General features: G+C 31.1%; 1 protein-coding gene and 1 long non-coding RNA gene across 3 annotated transcripts in view; one reads left to right on the forward strand and one right to left on the reverse strand.

The window, feature by feature from the left end:
• CAH1 (carbonic anhydrase 1) overlaps positions 1–10,703 on the reverse strand; it is a 27,544-nt gene extending 16,841 nt beyond the window's left edge. Inside the window, exon 1 of the mRNA XM_014233456.3 lies at positions 10,602–10,703. Within this exon, the coding sequence (XP_014088931.1) occupies positions 10,602–10,638 (37 nt within the window). The 5' untranslated portion in view covers positions 10,639–10,703. The remainder of the gene's footprint in view (positions 1–10,601) is intronic.
• Positions 10,321–12,270, forward strand: LOC118680731 (uncharacterized). Of its 2 annotated transcripts, XR_011395457.1 has the most exons (5): positions 10,321–10,440; positions 10,515–11,285; positions 11,388–11,691; positions 11,754–11,875; positions 11,917–12,268. It is a non-coding gene; the product is annotated as an uncharacterized lncRNA (long non-coding RNA). The 2 variants fall into 2 exon arrangements; XR_004976346.2 differs by having other exon boundaries at positions 10,326–10,440; positions 11,754–12,270.
• The last annotated feature ends 2,350 nt before the right edge of the window (positions 12,271–14,620 follow it).

Raw genomic sequence — 14,620 nt, forward strand, 5'->3', positions numbered from 1 at the left:
CAATACAATGTATGGGCCCACACAATAAAAAAAAAACATGCGCCTACTAATATTTTTAACCCTCCATGTTTTACGGTTTTGGGGGTGTATCTAGAATGCTATTCAGTCTTCGAGAATCCGTGCTTAAGGGTAATTTAAGTTTCAGTACATCTCAGGAGGTCTTCTATTTCCGAATAAGTTTGTCTCTCACTTCTTAATTTTAAATTGAGATTGTGTTTCGCGTCGGTGCAATGTTTTTCTTTACCCAATAAAAATTTCATAAAGAAAAAAAAAATTTTATTTTTCTAATAATTACTGTGATTAGTGTTTCGTTTACAAAAATATCAATAAATCGGATATATGTACACTTTTTAATTTTCACTATTCGAATAGTACAATTATGGGCTCGAAACTCAAGCAAACTTTCATTTGAAATTAATTAAATTTATTTTTTTAGTTATCTTAAAAAGCGCTTCTTCTTATTTACACGTACTATAAATACGAGCAAAATTTCAATAATGGGATTCTAACTCACGTACTATTTTTATTTTGATCATATCTGTAAATATGCGTGTATGTACAAAATGTGTATTCCAAAGTTCGCCGCATTCAAATATGGTACACATGCTATAAATGCGAGAGGAGCGCTTCTTAAGGAAAAAGAAACAATGGAGTTTTTGTCATTAAAGCAATGTTCAATTTTGTTTTGGAAGATTACTTTTAACTCCATAAAAAGGTTACACTTTTATGCATTTCTTCATACGTACTACATAAGTACTTGTATATATGTATTTATATGCAAGTATATACTTATATGAATATAGTGTATTTGAGCGCAGGGGCATTTTTATATGCCTTCTTATGACGTTATTCTTATGTAAATATTTTCGGTTTTCTTTCAACTGGACGCTGAATGCAAATCATGCATCCAAATATAAATTATTTAGTTGTTTTTTTTTTGTGCAATATTAACTTTGTATTCGTACACTTATGTATATACGGCACAGTATTCGTCACGAACAGCTCACAGCTGTCATAGCGCTTATGACGTTTATTTATTTATGCATATTGATTCTTTGAAGATCGGTTTTCACACCTGTGCCAATTTAAGTGATTTTTGGAATTTCGTTAAAAATATAACAAATATATATCGCTACAATTATTCATGATGATCAGTGATGCATCTGTTTGTATATAATTGATTATTTATAGTTACAAAAATACTACAATTCTCAATATAATTTTTTATACCCTGAACAGAGTATATTAAGTTTGCCATCAAGTTTGTAACACTCAGAAGAAAACGTCGAAGATCATATAAATTATATATATTATACACATGATCAGCGTGACGAGCTGAGTCGATTTAACCATATCCATCTGTGTGTCGGTCTGTATACATGTACGTGAGCTCAGTTCTCTCAGTTTTTGAAATATTGATATAACGTGCTTTTCTCCTCAAGAAACTGCTCATTTGTCGGAATCGCCGATATATAATTTAGCTGTCACACAAATTGACCGATTAAAATATAGTTCTTATATGAAAAACTTTTTTTTTCACTAAACATATATCTTCACAAAATTTTTCTTAGATTATTGCCAAAGGCAACGGTACAACATCTTAACAAATTGTTCAGATCGGACCACTAAAGCAAATTGCTGCCAATACAAACTGCTCGATCAAACTCAATTCCTTGTTTAGAAAACATTTTTAGTTGACGAGATATCTTCATTAAGTTTGGCATGGATCATTGCCTAAGACAATGCTACAATCGCCGAATATATTGACTGATCAAAATCAAGGTAAAGTTTGTTTCTTATGAATTAATCTTAATTCGACCTTAAGGTTGTTTATATCGAAAAAAGGTAGTAGCTAGAATGAACTAACCAAATATTTTCAATTGCATGCAATTAGTTGTCCGATTAAGTTTTCAGTTTAGTACATTTAGTTGCGATAAGAAATGCTCCTGTGAAGGATATTACAGCTTCTGTGCAGCCGAAGTTTACATTTTTTATTGTTTCGCTTAAACATATGCGCTGTGAAAAACTTTATTTGCATTTAACTTTTATTTTCAACTTTTATTGCATGTCTAATAATAACTATAGCGCGACACAGTTTATTAACACTGCTTATTAAAATCGGAATTCTATCGTTTATGCCCATTAATTGATTATACTATGTCTGCCCGTTACTGTTTCGATTTGTATAATTGATTTAAATCAGTTGTTGCTCAATCGCTTCTTCTTGACGGCTCGTGGCTGCGTTCAATTAAATTATTTCATTTTTGGAAATTGTCGCAATCGAAATGCTTTAATTGTTAATTTACTTTAAAATAAATTGTTTCCAAAAATAATAAAGGCATATCGGTCAAATCACTAAAATATACAAAAATAGCGTCAATTCTTCATGAACATATGCTATTGATTGCAATTGGGAATATAATGGTTGAGTTAAAGAATTAGAAGATCCTTGCATGCATTGGGAGTTTACAATGTGTGAAAATTTAGTTTGGAGCTTTTTGTGCTATAAATGCCAGTCTCCTTATATCTCGGAAAGTTAGAAAAAGTCAAATCTCGCTTACTACTACTGGAAAAAGTATCTCATTTCATAGATTTTAAGACTTTTTTTTTAAATTAATATAAATCGGGAAGCTCATAGTTTTGTGGGAATTTACTGAATAGAAGCATAAGTATAGATATCATCGACTTTTGAACCGAAAATTGAAAGCCACTTACCCGCTAGGCTGCGGCATTCACCGACTTTAGTTTAGAATTAATATCTAGTACAATATTTTGCAAAAATTTAATATTATCGCAAATGTCTGTAATATGTTTAACAAGGATTGACTTATGGTGATCAAATTTAACACGAATATAAAAAGGTTATACCAATCTAAGACATTTTTATATCGGTTTGTGCGTGCAGTTTAAATGGACTAATCGGAGTCAAATTTTACTAGATGGTATGCGAGTGTCATTTCCACGAAAACCGATATAGTACAATATTTTTCAAAGGGTTATAATTTATTGAAAAGCAGCATTCAAGTACATATTTGAATGCTTTATATAGCAGCAGCTTACACCAACTATGTTGGAGCTCTATCTTCTTGTCCAAAATGTTGCATATGAAAACAATAACATACAACTTGTTGTTATCTTGTTAAATTCAATCAATACTAGAGAAGCTGTGGATACCACATTGAAGTGGTATATTCGCTTGCTCTTATATCTCCATTTGATAAAACCTATATTCTTCATTTATACCAGTGAGCTTAATTTATACCAGTTGTTCGTTTCTTCGCGCTCCAATCTTTGAACTATGTCAGTCAATTCGTTGTATGCCAGTTTGCTTCCTCAAAACGCCAATCTTTAAGAAACCCGACTACATTGTTTTATATTTAGTTTATGTATGCTAAGTTTCGTCTAAAAGTCAGTCTAGCGCCGAATACGTATGCTTAGGCTTTGACAGGAAATATGATAAGCGTGAAGAGACACTTTAAAACAAAACTAATAATAGGCTAATTGCTTCAATTTAATCAAGTGTGTGGTGTTATCTATGAATCATAATCATAGTTTTTGTTTCATATGTTGATATTATGAGACATTTAAAAATTGATTTCTGCAAGAAATCAATTCGAAATTAGTTTTTTCGGTGCGACATAAATATCTAACCTTGAAATTTTTTTATTATCTCTACAAATGTGTTATGAACCAAAGGATGGATGACCAGGGTGTAAAGTGCATACATACATACATAATGTAGCGTTTAAATAGAAAAATTAAATAGCGTTCCCCAAAAATCACGTGATCTCCATACGCCTATCATGTCTGTTTCGCAAAAGCTAATATCAATCGATCAGACTTGCGTTTCTTTAATGCCGTCGCACAAAATAATAAATCTATTATAATACCTCTCAAAAATTTTTAATCGAAGTGCAGTGTGCACTTTCAAACCACACAAAGGCAGTTGCCAAGAATAGTTCAATTCTTTATCAGGTATTAGTTCCGGAAATCTTTAAGACGACAATTTGATGAATTGACTTTTCGGTTATCAATGCGATTCAATAAATTAATTTATATCTAAAACACATAAAGGCGCTGTCATACCAACATTACCCCATTGTATTTGCGCTATCATTAAAGTAATTTAGTTTAATTTATTCTTTTTTTTTATTTCTCCATTGTGGGCATAGGCCAATATCTACCTTGATATATTCATCATTCATTTCTTAAGCAGACGTAATTAGCAGCAAACAAACAGAAACAATAAATATTATTAGTATTTTTTTATTTCAACAATCAGCTGTGCTAATTACATTAACATTTACAGTTAGCTGTCATTGCTCAATTGATATTGCACTGTTTACACTTTCGTGAGCCTTCAATTTTATAGCTGTAATAAAAAAAATTCCATTTATATAATTTTGTATGTGACAGACATTGTGACATTTGTTCTTGCCCTTGCTTTCTACTTTAATATATGCTTATAGTATGTATAAAAATATGTATTTATGTCTATATTTTATACAATGTTCGAATTATGGTTTGTATATTGGTGGTTTGTATATTGGAATTCAACATGGGTGCGTTGTCTGGAATATTTTTATTTTATTAGATGTGAAGTTCCTTAAATAGTTAAAAAATTCTAAAGAGTTTCTAAAAATTAAAAATTATTAAAAATAAAATATATATATATAATAATACTTTTTAGTCACTAAAGCAGATTAAATGCTGGCGAATCGAAAAAAGAACTCTTATAATTAACTAAGGCACTTTAAACATACAAGCTTTCTTGTATTATATTCAACTGGTTAACTTTGTTGTTTTAAATGAAATTGTTTGATCAAATTGCAAACCTCTACCAAAACGAGTATAGAAGAAGTAATGCTAAAGAAAGAAGCCTTAGTTACTTTAGAACCTTACACTAACAAAAATATTATCCTGCAAGTTAAAATTTCTTACTTTCATTTTGAAAAACAAAAACGTTTACATATGTATGTAGATTAATATATCTTAATAATTATCTTTTGATTACATATGTATGTAAAGAAAAAATATATTATTTTTTTCAAATACTACATCATCTAATTTTTATGTGTAATTGGTGGCTGACTTCTAAACTCCTCACATTTTGCTTGTAATTTTTGAAATAGCAATGGTTTCTGATTAAGAAAAAATATCGGCCACAATATTGCCTGACATCATCAAAATCCAACATATATACAAAATAATAAAAAAGGTTAATATCGATTGCACCGACGCTAAAATATCCTTCCCAGATGCACTTCTTATATCAACTATATGTACAGGTAAATCTGAAAACGCATTCGGCTAACGGTTTGCATCAAAATGTTTTGCTAGTTCTATCTAGCCATGTTGTTTGATATTAACAATCATCAAATCGTATTAAGGTTACTTCATAACGAAAAAATTTACCTTTTATGAAGGTCTTTACCTTGATTTTAAACGGCTAGTTTGAATATGCTACATTGGTCAGATCTGAACAATTTATACGGAGATTGTAGCATTACATTAGACAATATTCCATGCCAAATTTCATGAAGACATGAAATAAAAAAGTTTTCTGTACATGAACTCTATATTTATCGATAATTTTGTATGACAGCTATATTCAATAGCGGTCCGATATCAGCGGTTCCGCTTCTTGGGGAGGAAAAAAGGTGTACAAAGTTTCAGATCGATGTTAATTAAGAATTAAAATTTATTTGAAAGAGTAAGAAGAAAGAGAAAGATAGCGTAGGGTGCCACGAGGGAGCGAGACATTATTTCTAACATATCCTTAGAAAATCTAATAATTTTAGCCAAGCTTATACGCCAAGATGTATATTAATCAGCAAAAAGATTCAGAATTCGTTAGAATGCCACCAGATGGGATGGGTCATTAAAATATTTAATCAGTTATTGAATTGTCCTTATTGTGAAACAATTAGACAAAGACATACATATAAACAAACATATGTACATATGTATATATACTTTGATCCATCTTTAATTTCGACTAGACATTTGTTGCAACTTTGACCCAAACGCAATGAGAGATAATGAATTTGAAACAATAAATTATTATAATTTGATTTGCAATAAAATGGAAAATTTTGAACCGGATTGTCTGTATAAACAATCTTGAGCGATTGTTGCTGAAAATGTCAATCATCGTATATAATATTTTAAAATTTTAGTTTTTAGCAGGTTTCCCATTAAGCGCGTTCGAATGTATTGCTTAGAAAGTCTTTCCTTTAAGTTTAAAAATTATTAATTTTAGAGCAGATATTATAAAAATAAAAGAAAGCCGAGTTGAGCTGTTTTGCTAAAAAATTTTTCGTATTTTTAAAGAATTATTTATTTTTTTTAAATATTTTGTTATGGAATGTAAATGAAAAAAATTTTTATAACATTTTTTTTCTGTTGAAAAAAACATGCAGATATCAATAAACAAAACTTTTTTTTACGAACCTCTAAAATAAACTATACTCTTATCAAAAAACATTCTTATGTATAAGTTTGTAGTGTCTAATTTTAATTATAAGCTGGTGAACGCATGATAATGGAGTTATTCAATATTTCTTCTATGTAATTATTATAGATTTTTTCGTGTACCTTTAAGCATATCTATTATTCAATTTCAAAATTTTTTTCCCCAATTATCTATATATTAAGAATTCAATTTTAATGCTGAAGGAAAATTCCAGACATAATACTATTAAACCATTCTTATCAACAGTATTATTTTGTAAAACTCATGCATATTGATATATATTCGTATATTTTAAGTGTAAATAAATTGATTAGCAGCTTTTTATGAATAATTTTAGTCAATTTGAATAAACAAAGAACAGTATTTTTTTTTTGTTTTTTTATAAAGAAAGTGCTGATAGGCAAATAGGGCTAGACAAATCATCTGAGTCAGTGGTTTTGAAAACAAGGTGAATTCATTTTTGAGCTATCTAAATCTCATAACATAGATAATTAAGTCACAACGCCTTAAAGTTTAATTTACGCAAGCAGCTGACTCATACAAAGGAAGTAAGCAAATACTTTAACTTTGTTTAATTTAATTATATATTTTATTTTGCTTTTGCTTTTAGTTTAGAGAAAAATTGTCAAATAATATATTTCAAAAAATTGCGCAAAATTTTCCAGTAAGGCTTAATTATAAAAATTTTCTATAAAAAATTAAAAATTTTATTTTATAAAAGAGTTTTTTTTTTATATTTAATTAAACAAAAAAGTGATTCAACCTAAAAAACAATTTCAACAATTATTTTTTATTTTTTACAAAAAAGGGTTCTTTTCGCAAAATTTTTTTTCTTTTATTTTCAAAAAAAGTATTAAAGCGTAAAAGCTTAGTTTACCTCAAATTTTGTGAAAGAAAACAAAAAGATAAAAACCAAAAACTCAATTATATAAATTGTTCACACAAATGGCGAGATTGTTTGAAAAAAGTGGGAATACAAAAGTTATAGATCTTTTCACTACCTACAACTTAGCTACGTTTTTCATAAAACTTGTAAGTTTTTTTGGGAAGTCGAGATACAGTTTTTTTACACCCCTAAAGACTTAACCCTCCTTCTTCCACTTCAGCTCTCCTGAATATTCTTTTTCCTTTCATTATACCCTAACCAGGGAATATTAAGTTTGCCACGAAGTTTGTAACGCCCAGTACGCAACGTCGCAGACCCTATAAAATGTATACATAAATGATCAGCATGATAAGCTGAGTTGATTTCGCCATGTCCGTCTGTATATATGAACTAGTCCCTCAGTTTTTAAGCATTCGATCTAAATTTCGCGCCTGTCCCTTTCTCACAAAGAAGCTGCTCATTTGTCTGAACGGCCGTTATCGGACCACTATAGCATATAACTGTCCTTAAAAGTGAACAATCCGAATCAATTACTTCTATGGGAAACCTTTTTATTTGACGATATCTTCACGAAATTCGGTTATTTTGTAAGGCAACAATGTAATCTCCAAAGAAATTGTTTAGATCGGATCACTATAGCATATAGCTGCCATACAAACTTTACGATCGGAATCAAGTACCTGTAAGGAACCTTTGTATTTGTGAAGGGTATTATAGCTTCGGTGGAACCGAGGTTAACGTTTTTTATTGTTTTTATTATATTCTCTTCCTTTTCCAATGATATTCATGCAAAAATTTTTGTTTTTTGATTTCAAATATTATAGATACTGGTGTAGAAGAAAATAAATACTATTGCCAAAAAAAAAATTTTAAAATTTCCAACTCTCATTTTAAGCTGTTCAAATTAAAACAAATGATGATAATACTTAGTTTCAATATATAAAAGTTAGTTATCTCTGTATTGTGTATTTAATACCAAGTAAAATTATTTCCTTAACGTTTTTTTCACGCGCATAATTAATTGTGTAACTGCATTATATAACACCTGTAAAAAATCGTTTAAGATTTATTCTAAAGTTCAATAGAAACAGCAAAGGTTGTAGTCATTGTTGACTGCACGTTTAGTCACGAGATACATAGCAAGTACTTTCACGTTTGTATTTAAGCACGCGTACATCTATGGCTTTATATTAAGCGGGGTCGATTTTGCCCGACGCAGAAAATTAACACATAGAATTAGAAATTAAAGAAATAAAAGCAACTATGGAAAATTTTGATTACTGATTACGGATTTTAATGCTTGTGATCTTTGCCCATAGCTATGTGTGTATATACATTCTTATGTATGTACATATTTCAGCATGAATGCCCAATACAACATTTTTGGCGGGCTGACGTAGATAATATTTATGGTAAATTTTGTATTAATTGCTTTGCTTAGCATAAGTTAATTTTTGTTATTTAATAATTTACAAAACTTGAAAACAGTAAAGTTGCTTATAAAAATCCAAATATTGCTATTATAACATAATTTAATAGGATCTATGTAATTTTATCTATTTGGTGTAAATCTTCGTATATATTTGTTCTATAATTTTTCAGCACAATTTAACACATTTTGTGCCATGAAATAGTTTAGAAAAATACGATTTTATGCTTAGTTATTCACCAAAAGAGGGGGAAAGAGGTTTAAAACCTTCATGTTTTCGAACCTAAAAATTCGAATAAATATTATAGTATGTTAGGAGAAATACTATAAAATAAAAGCTGGTAAAAACAATAGTTTCATATAAAAAAAATATTTACTAACTGAAAACGATTGAAACATTTTTTTTCAAGAACTTCTAATTATCTTTTATATAAAAAATAAATTGGCTTCATTATTTCATACAGCATAAATTTTTATGATAATTCCATTTAAAAACCTTTAAATAACTTTTTATTAATTTATTCTTTCTATAAATTTTGGATGTGATTATATACAACTAATAAAATAAAAACAAACAGCAATATTTCTGTGCCTTGCGGCTTTCGTAATTTTTATATCCTCAAAAGGGTATATTAAGTTTGCCACGATGTTTGTAATACCCAGAAGTAAACGTCGGAGAACATAAAAAATATGTATCTAAATGACCAGCATGACGAGCTGAGTCAATTTAGCCATGTCCGTCTGTCTGTATATACGCGAAATAGTTCCTCAGTGTTTGAGATATTGATATTAAAGTTAGCACACGTCCTTTTCTCTACACTAAGCTGCTCATTTGTCGGAATCGCTGATATTGGACCACTATAGCGTATAGTTGAACTGAATGATCGGAATCAAGTGCTTGTATGGAAAACTTTTCTATTTGACAAGATATCTTCATGAAATTTGGACCGAATTATTATGCAAGTCAACAGTAAAATTTCCGAAGAAATTGTTCAAATCGGACCACTATAGCAAAAGTATAGCTGCCATGCAAACTGGCTGTGAATGGTATTATATAATAGTTTCCGTGCAGCCGAAGTTAATGGTTTTTCTTTATTTTAATTTACCTTCTGGTATTTTATAATTTTTAATTAATTTAAGGGTTCAATAATATAACGTTTTGATTGCTTGAGCATATTCTTTCGTTTCTTTATGTAAATAGTACATTTATTACCAAACTTTGAATTTCATTTTGTATACATTTTAATCGATTTTTGAGCCCAACTATCGATACTTATTTGTTTGAAAATATTTATAACTAAAATTTTCCTCCAATAATTTATTTTACTCGTTAATTAAAAAGCACATGCCTAATGTACATATCTATATATGCATGTATATATGTATATGTTTCGTGCATGCATAATACATATTTACATATTTACAGCTAACATTTAACCACATGAAACAAGCAAATGTGCGCTCAAAGTCGTGTTTATGCAACCGATCGGCATTTAATGCCATATAAGTGAAATCGCCAGCAATGCAGCATGCATTATGCGTCAACTGTCCGTCTGTCGACTGCCGCTATAGCGAGCGCCTATCCGGCGAACAAATAATCACTTTGCACAATCGCACGCGACAAAGCGCGACATAGAAGATAGATAAGGTGTAAGTAAATGTTATGATTTAATTTTTTCCGCTTTCTATGTACACACTCACATACTTTTATATATGACAAACAGATTGTGATTGTTTGCCTTGGGAGAATGTTTAACCTTCAAACCAATAAATACACTAGATCTGTGTAATAGAATGTGAACTTGGCTTACCATTTTCAGCGGTGTAACCCCAGTGGTGTGAGCTCATTTTTCCGACGTTTCGGGGGTGGAACTTTTTTTTTATTTAACTAAACTGCCGTAAATATTAGTACTCTGTAAGGAAACAGACACTTTCTCAGCAAAAACAATCAAACAAATCACTTCTACAATATCAACAACCGCAATCAACCGCAATAAATAACAATAATAGTACAAATAGTTACGCCGGGCAAACGAAAAATAAAAACGTTTTAGAGAAAAAAACAAAACTGGGAGCAGTTGTTGTTTGATATTTTGTTTCTTTTCACGACGACGGATGAGATGTTGTTTATTTGAGAGCAGCAACAAGTGAATTGAATTGAATTGCTTGATTTCAGTTAGCTTTAATACCGCTTAATAGACTCTTACGAGTATTTAGGTGGCGTCGTGTGATCAATGGAAAGTACAAGTAGAAGTAGAGAGCCGCGTTTACGTTTCGTTGAGCGACGGAACACAATGTGCTAAAACGTCTCGCACGTTTGTCTGCCTAAAGAAGACTGTGCTGATTGTTGAGGGTTGTGTGCCGTTGTCTGCTTGCCGATATGAATTAAAAAACTAAGTCAGTCACATACATCCAGTCAGTCAGCCAATCGGCTAGCCTGCTAGTCAGATAGTCTGGCGTTCGTTTGGGCGCGCTGGAATAGTGAACATATGTATGTAAGTATATTTAGAGTCTACCTGCTACATCCATGCATTTGTATGAATTTATTTACATATACACATATATATTTGTTTGTGTGTATGCGTATATGCTTATAGGCGGAAATGCGGGCGAATAACCGAATGACTGCTTTTACCCTCGGCGAGCATGAAACAAACGTGCTGCGCAACGCGCAGTAGCAGCGACAGTGTTTCGGAAACGCATCGCATACGCTTTCGTGTCGTGGGAAGAAGCGTTGGACACGAGACAGCGTAAGTCTCAACGAGAGCAAAAGCTAGCAGTTAAAAGTGTGCTTCTGCATTGAAGAACTTCGGTTACGAACGAAATCGACTTGTTTGTTGACAGCAGCGCGTCGGAACGCAATCGTAATTATACCATTTACGCATTACATAAAGCTTAATAGTATAAACGACTTGAATGTACGTTAGCATGTGTATAAATATGTTAAGCTAGTATATTTTCAGCATCTCATAACCGCTGTTGTTGTACGTCATACCATGAATGAAGTAAACAGAGCGCGCAGTATGTTGTATTAACATTAAAGGACAAAATACTGAGTTTAATCCTTGGGCGAATATATCCACTTGTGAATTTCAAAAAATCAAATTTTTTTTGCTAATATGCAAGTCGAATGTACAGATATTTGGAAAATTCTAAGATAAGCAAATAAATTTGAAGTTTATCCGGCGAAAAGTTTCGGAGATGTGAGCGTATTTGCAAATAATAATAATTTTTGAGCTGAAAAATCAAAATTTTGTCTATATTCTAATAATTCTTTTGGTTTTTGGTTTTGATATAATTTTACGCACCTCACCGCCAGAAACCTTTCTTCGGAGGTCCTCCTGGATATCGGCTACGGGAATCCTATTTTTTCAAAATAAATCACCGATTAAAAAAGTATATTTAATTCTGTAAAGGTACATTTTTTTTATTTATTTATTAAATTTCATTTTCAAAAAATCAAACATTTATAATGGCTTAAACTAGGCATTGCGGTAGAATAATAAAAAAGTACGTCCTGTAAAATGCACTGTAGTGTTGAAGCGTTAGGGACAGTCAGTTCTGAAAGTAAACTTTAAACGCTTTTTTCTCAAAAATGCATTCGTCAAATTGGATGGTATCCGATAACTATCGCACTTATTCAGAGTAATATTATATTATGCAGAAACTTTTTTATGAGTGATTTACTGCTAAAATTTAATTGAAATATTTTGCGAAAAAACTGATGTAAAGGTTTATAGCTTAGTTTATAGCTCCTTAGTAAATAAAAATCCCGGTTTTTATACCCTGAACAGAGATTATTAGTATGCCACGAAGTTTGTAACAACCAGAAGGAAACGTCGGAGACCCTATAAAGTGTATGTACATATAAATGATCAGGTTGACGATCTGAGTCGATTTAGCCATGTCCGCCCGTCCGTCGGTACTCAGTTTTAGAGATATCGATAGAAAATTTTGCAAACGTCCTTTTCTACCCAAGACACAAACAAATTAATCGATTACATTCTTGTATGGAAAACTTTCTTATTTGACAAATTATCTTCACGAAATTTAGCATATATTACACTGGTAAACAAAATTCAACTTTTTTTGTTTTACTAAACTGTTTTCTAAACTGTTTTTACTAATTTTACGTCGCTAATTTCAAATCTACCCTCAGTTTCTTTCTAGCAGCTCTAGTTTTAGTTATACAGGTACTTTTAGAAATATCGTTACTCGGCTTATTTAAATTAATTTTTAGGGCAAAAAATTACTAAATTTCATAAAAAAACCGCTTTGTCTACATTAAGAAGAACTTGTTTAAATGATTCAAATAGTTTACATTCAGGTCAACAAGGAGGATATACCAAATACTCCTGTTTCACGTGCTTATGGGATAGCCGAGCCAAGACAGAACACTGGACTAAAAAGGTTTCGCCTTTGAGAGTGAATTTAGTACCGTTTATTATGAAGGTGATGGATGCTCCTCTAGTAGTCAGAGACCACAATATATTACCCCCTCTTCATATAAAATTAGGTCTGATAAAACAGTTTGTAAAAGCACTAAACAAAGATGGGGAATGTTTTAAATATATCAGTAAAATATTTCCGAAATTGAGCTCAGAAAAAATTAAAGTTGGAACTAATAGAGGACAAACATTTTACTGATTGTATGACAGATAAGGAGAAATCTGCGTGGATTGAATTTATTTGGGTTGTGTAAAATTTCTTGGTCTCCAGACTACAGGCCATAGGCATCTCACATGAACGAGTACTTCATATTTTAAATGGAGAATTACATATGAAAAAGCTGTTTGGAAAGGTACGCACACGTTAACAATTCAACAAAAACTGGATCGAAAACAAATTTCTCAGTATAATTTGGAGCGTTTTAAGCAGAATAAAACCGATTTCCTGCGTCGTTTTATAACTATGGATTAGACTTGGATCAACCACCATGATCCTAAATTGAAACAAAAACGTTTACAGTGGACTGAAGCTAATTGTTCAGCTTACAAGCAGGTGAAGTTACAACGATCAACAAAGAAGGTTATGGCATCAGTTTTTTGGCATGCAAAAGGAATTTTGTTGATTGATTATCTGCAGAAAAGTAAAACAACAAACTCTGAATATTATTGCAACCATTTGAATCAGCTGGATGAAATAAATTGTGAGAAAAGACCTGGTTTACAGCACTAAATAAATCATTTTTCATCAAGGCAATGCCATTCACAAAGGTATTTTAACAATGTCAAAATTCAACGAAATAAAGTACGAATTGCTTGAGCACCCAACGTATTCATCTAATTCGGCTTCCGCGACTACTACCTCTTCACAAACCTGAAACAATTCCTTCGTTGAAAGCGTTTTTCGTCGAATGAAAAAGCTATTACAGACACAGACGAGTATTTTGCAGAGCTTCCAGAAAGTTATTATAGGGATGGCATAAAATTATTGGAGAATCATTGGAATAAGTGTGTTAAAGTTAAGGGAGATTATATTGAATAAAAATATATATTTCGTACCAAAACATACCTTTATTTCGAAAACTAGAGCTGCTGGAGAAAAACTAACTACAGATTTGGAATCAGCGTGGCAAAATCATAAAACAACACTACTATTACCCAGTTTATTGTTCAAGGCAACGCTACAATCTCTGAATATATTGCTGAGATCGGAAAACTATAGAAATAGATTTCATACAACCTGACCTATCAAAATCAAGATGAAGGCCGTCATAAAAGGTATTTTGTCTTTATTAATTGATCTTAGTTCGTCTTGAAGCTTATTTATATCAAACAACAGGGCTAGAAAGACTTAGCAAAACGTTTTCCGTTAGCCAGTTACATTT

This window comes from Bactrocera oleae, chromosome 3 (genome assembly GCF_042242935.1).
Source record: "Bactrocera oleae isolate idBacOlea1 chromosome 3, idBacOlea1, whole genome shotgun sequence".
In the NCBI taxonomy this organism is placed as follows: domain Eukaryota; kingdom Metazoa; phylum Arthropoda; class Insecta; order Diptera; family Tephritidae; genus Bactrocera; species Bactrocera oleae.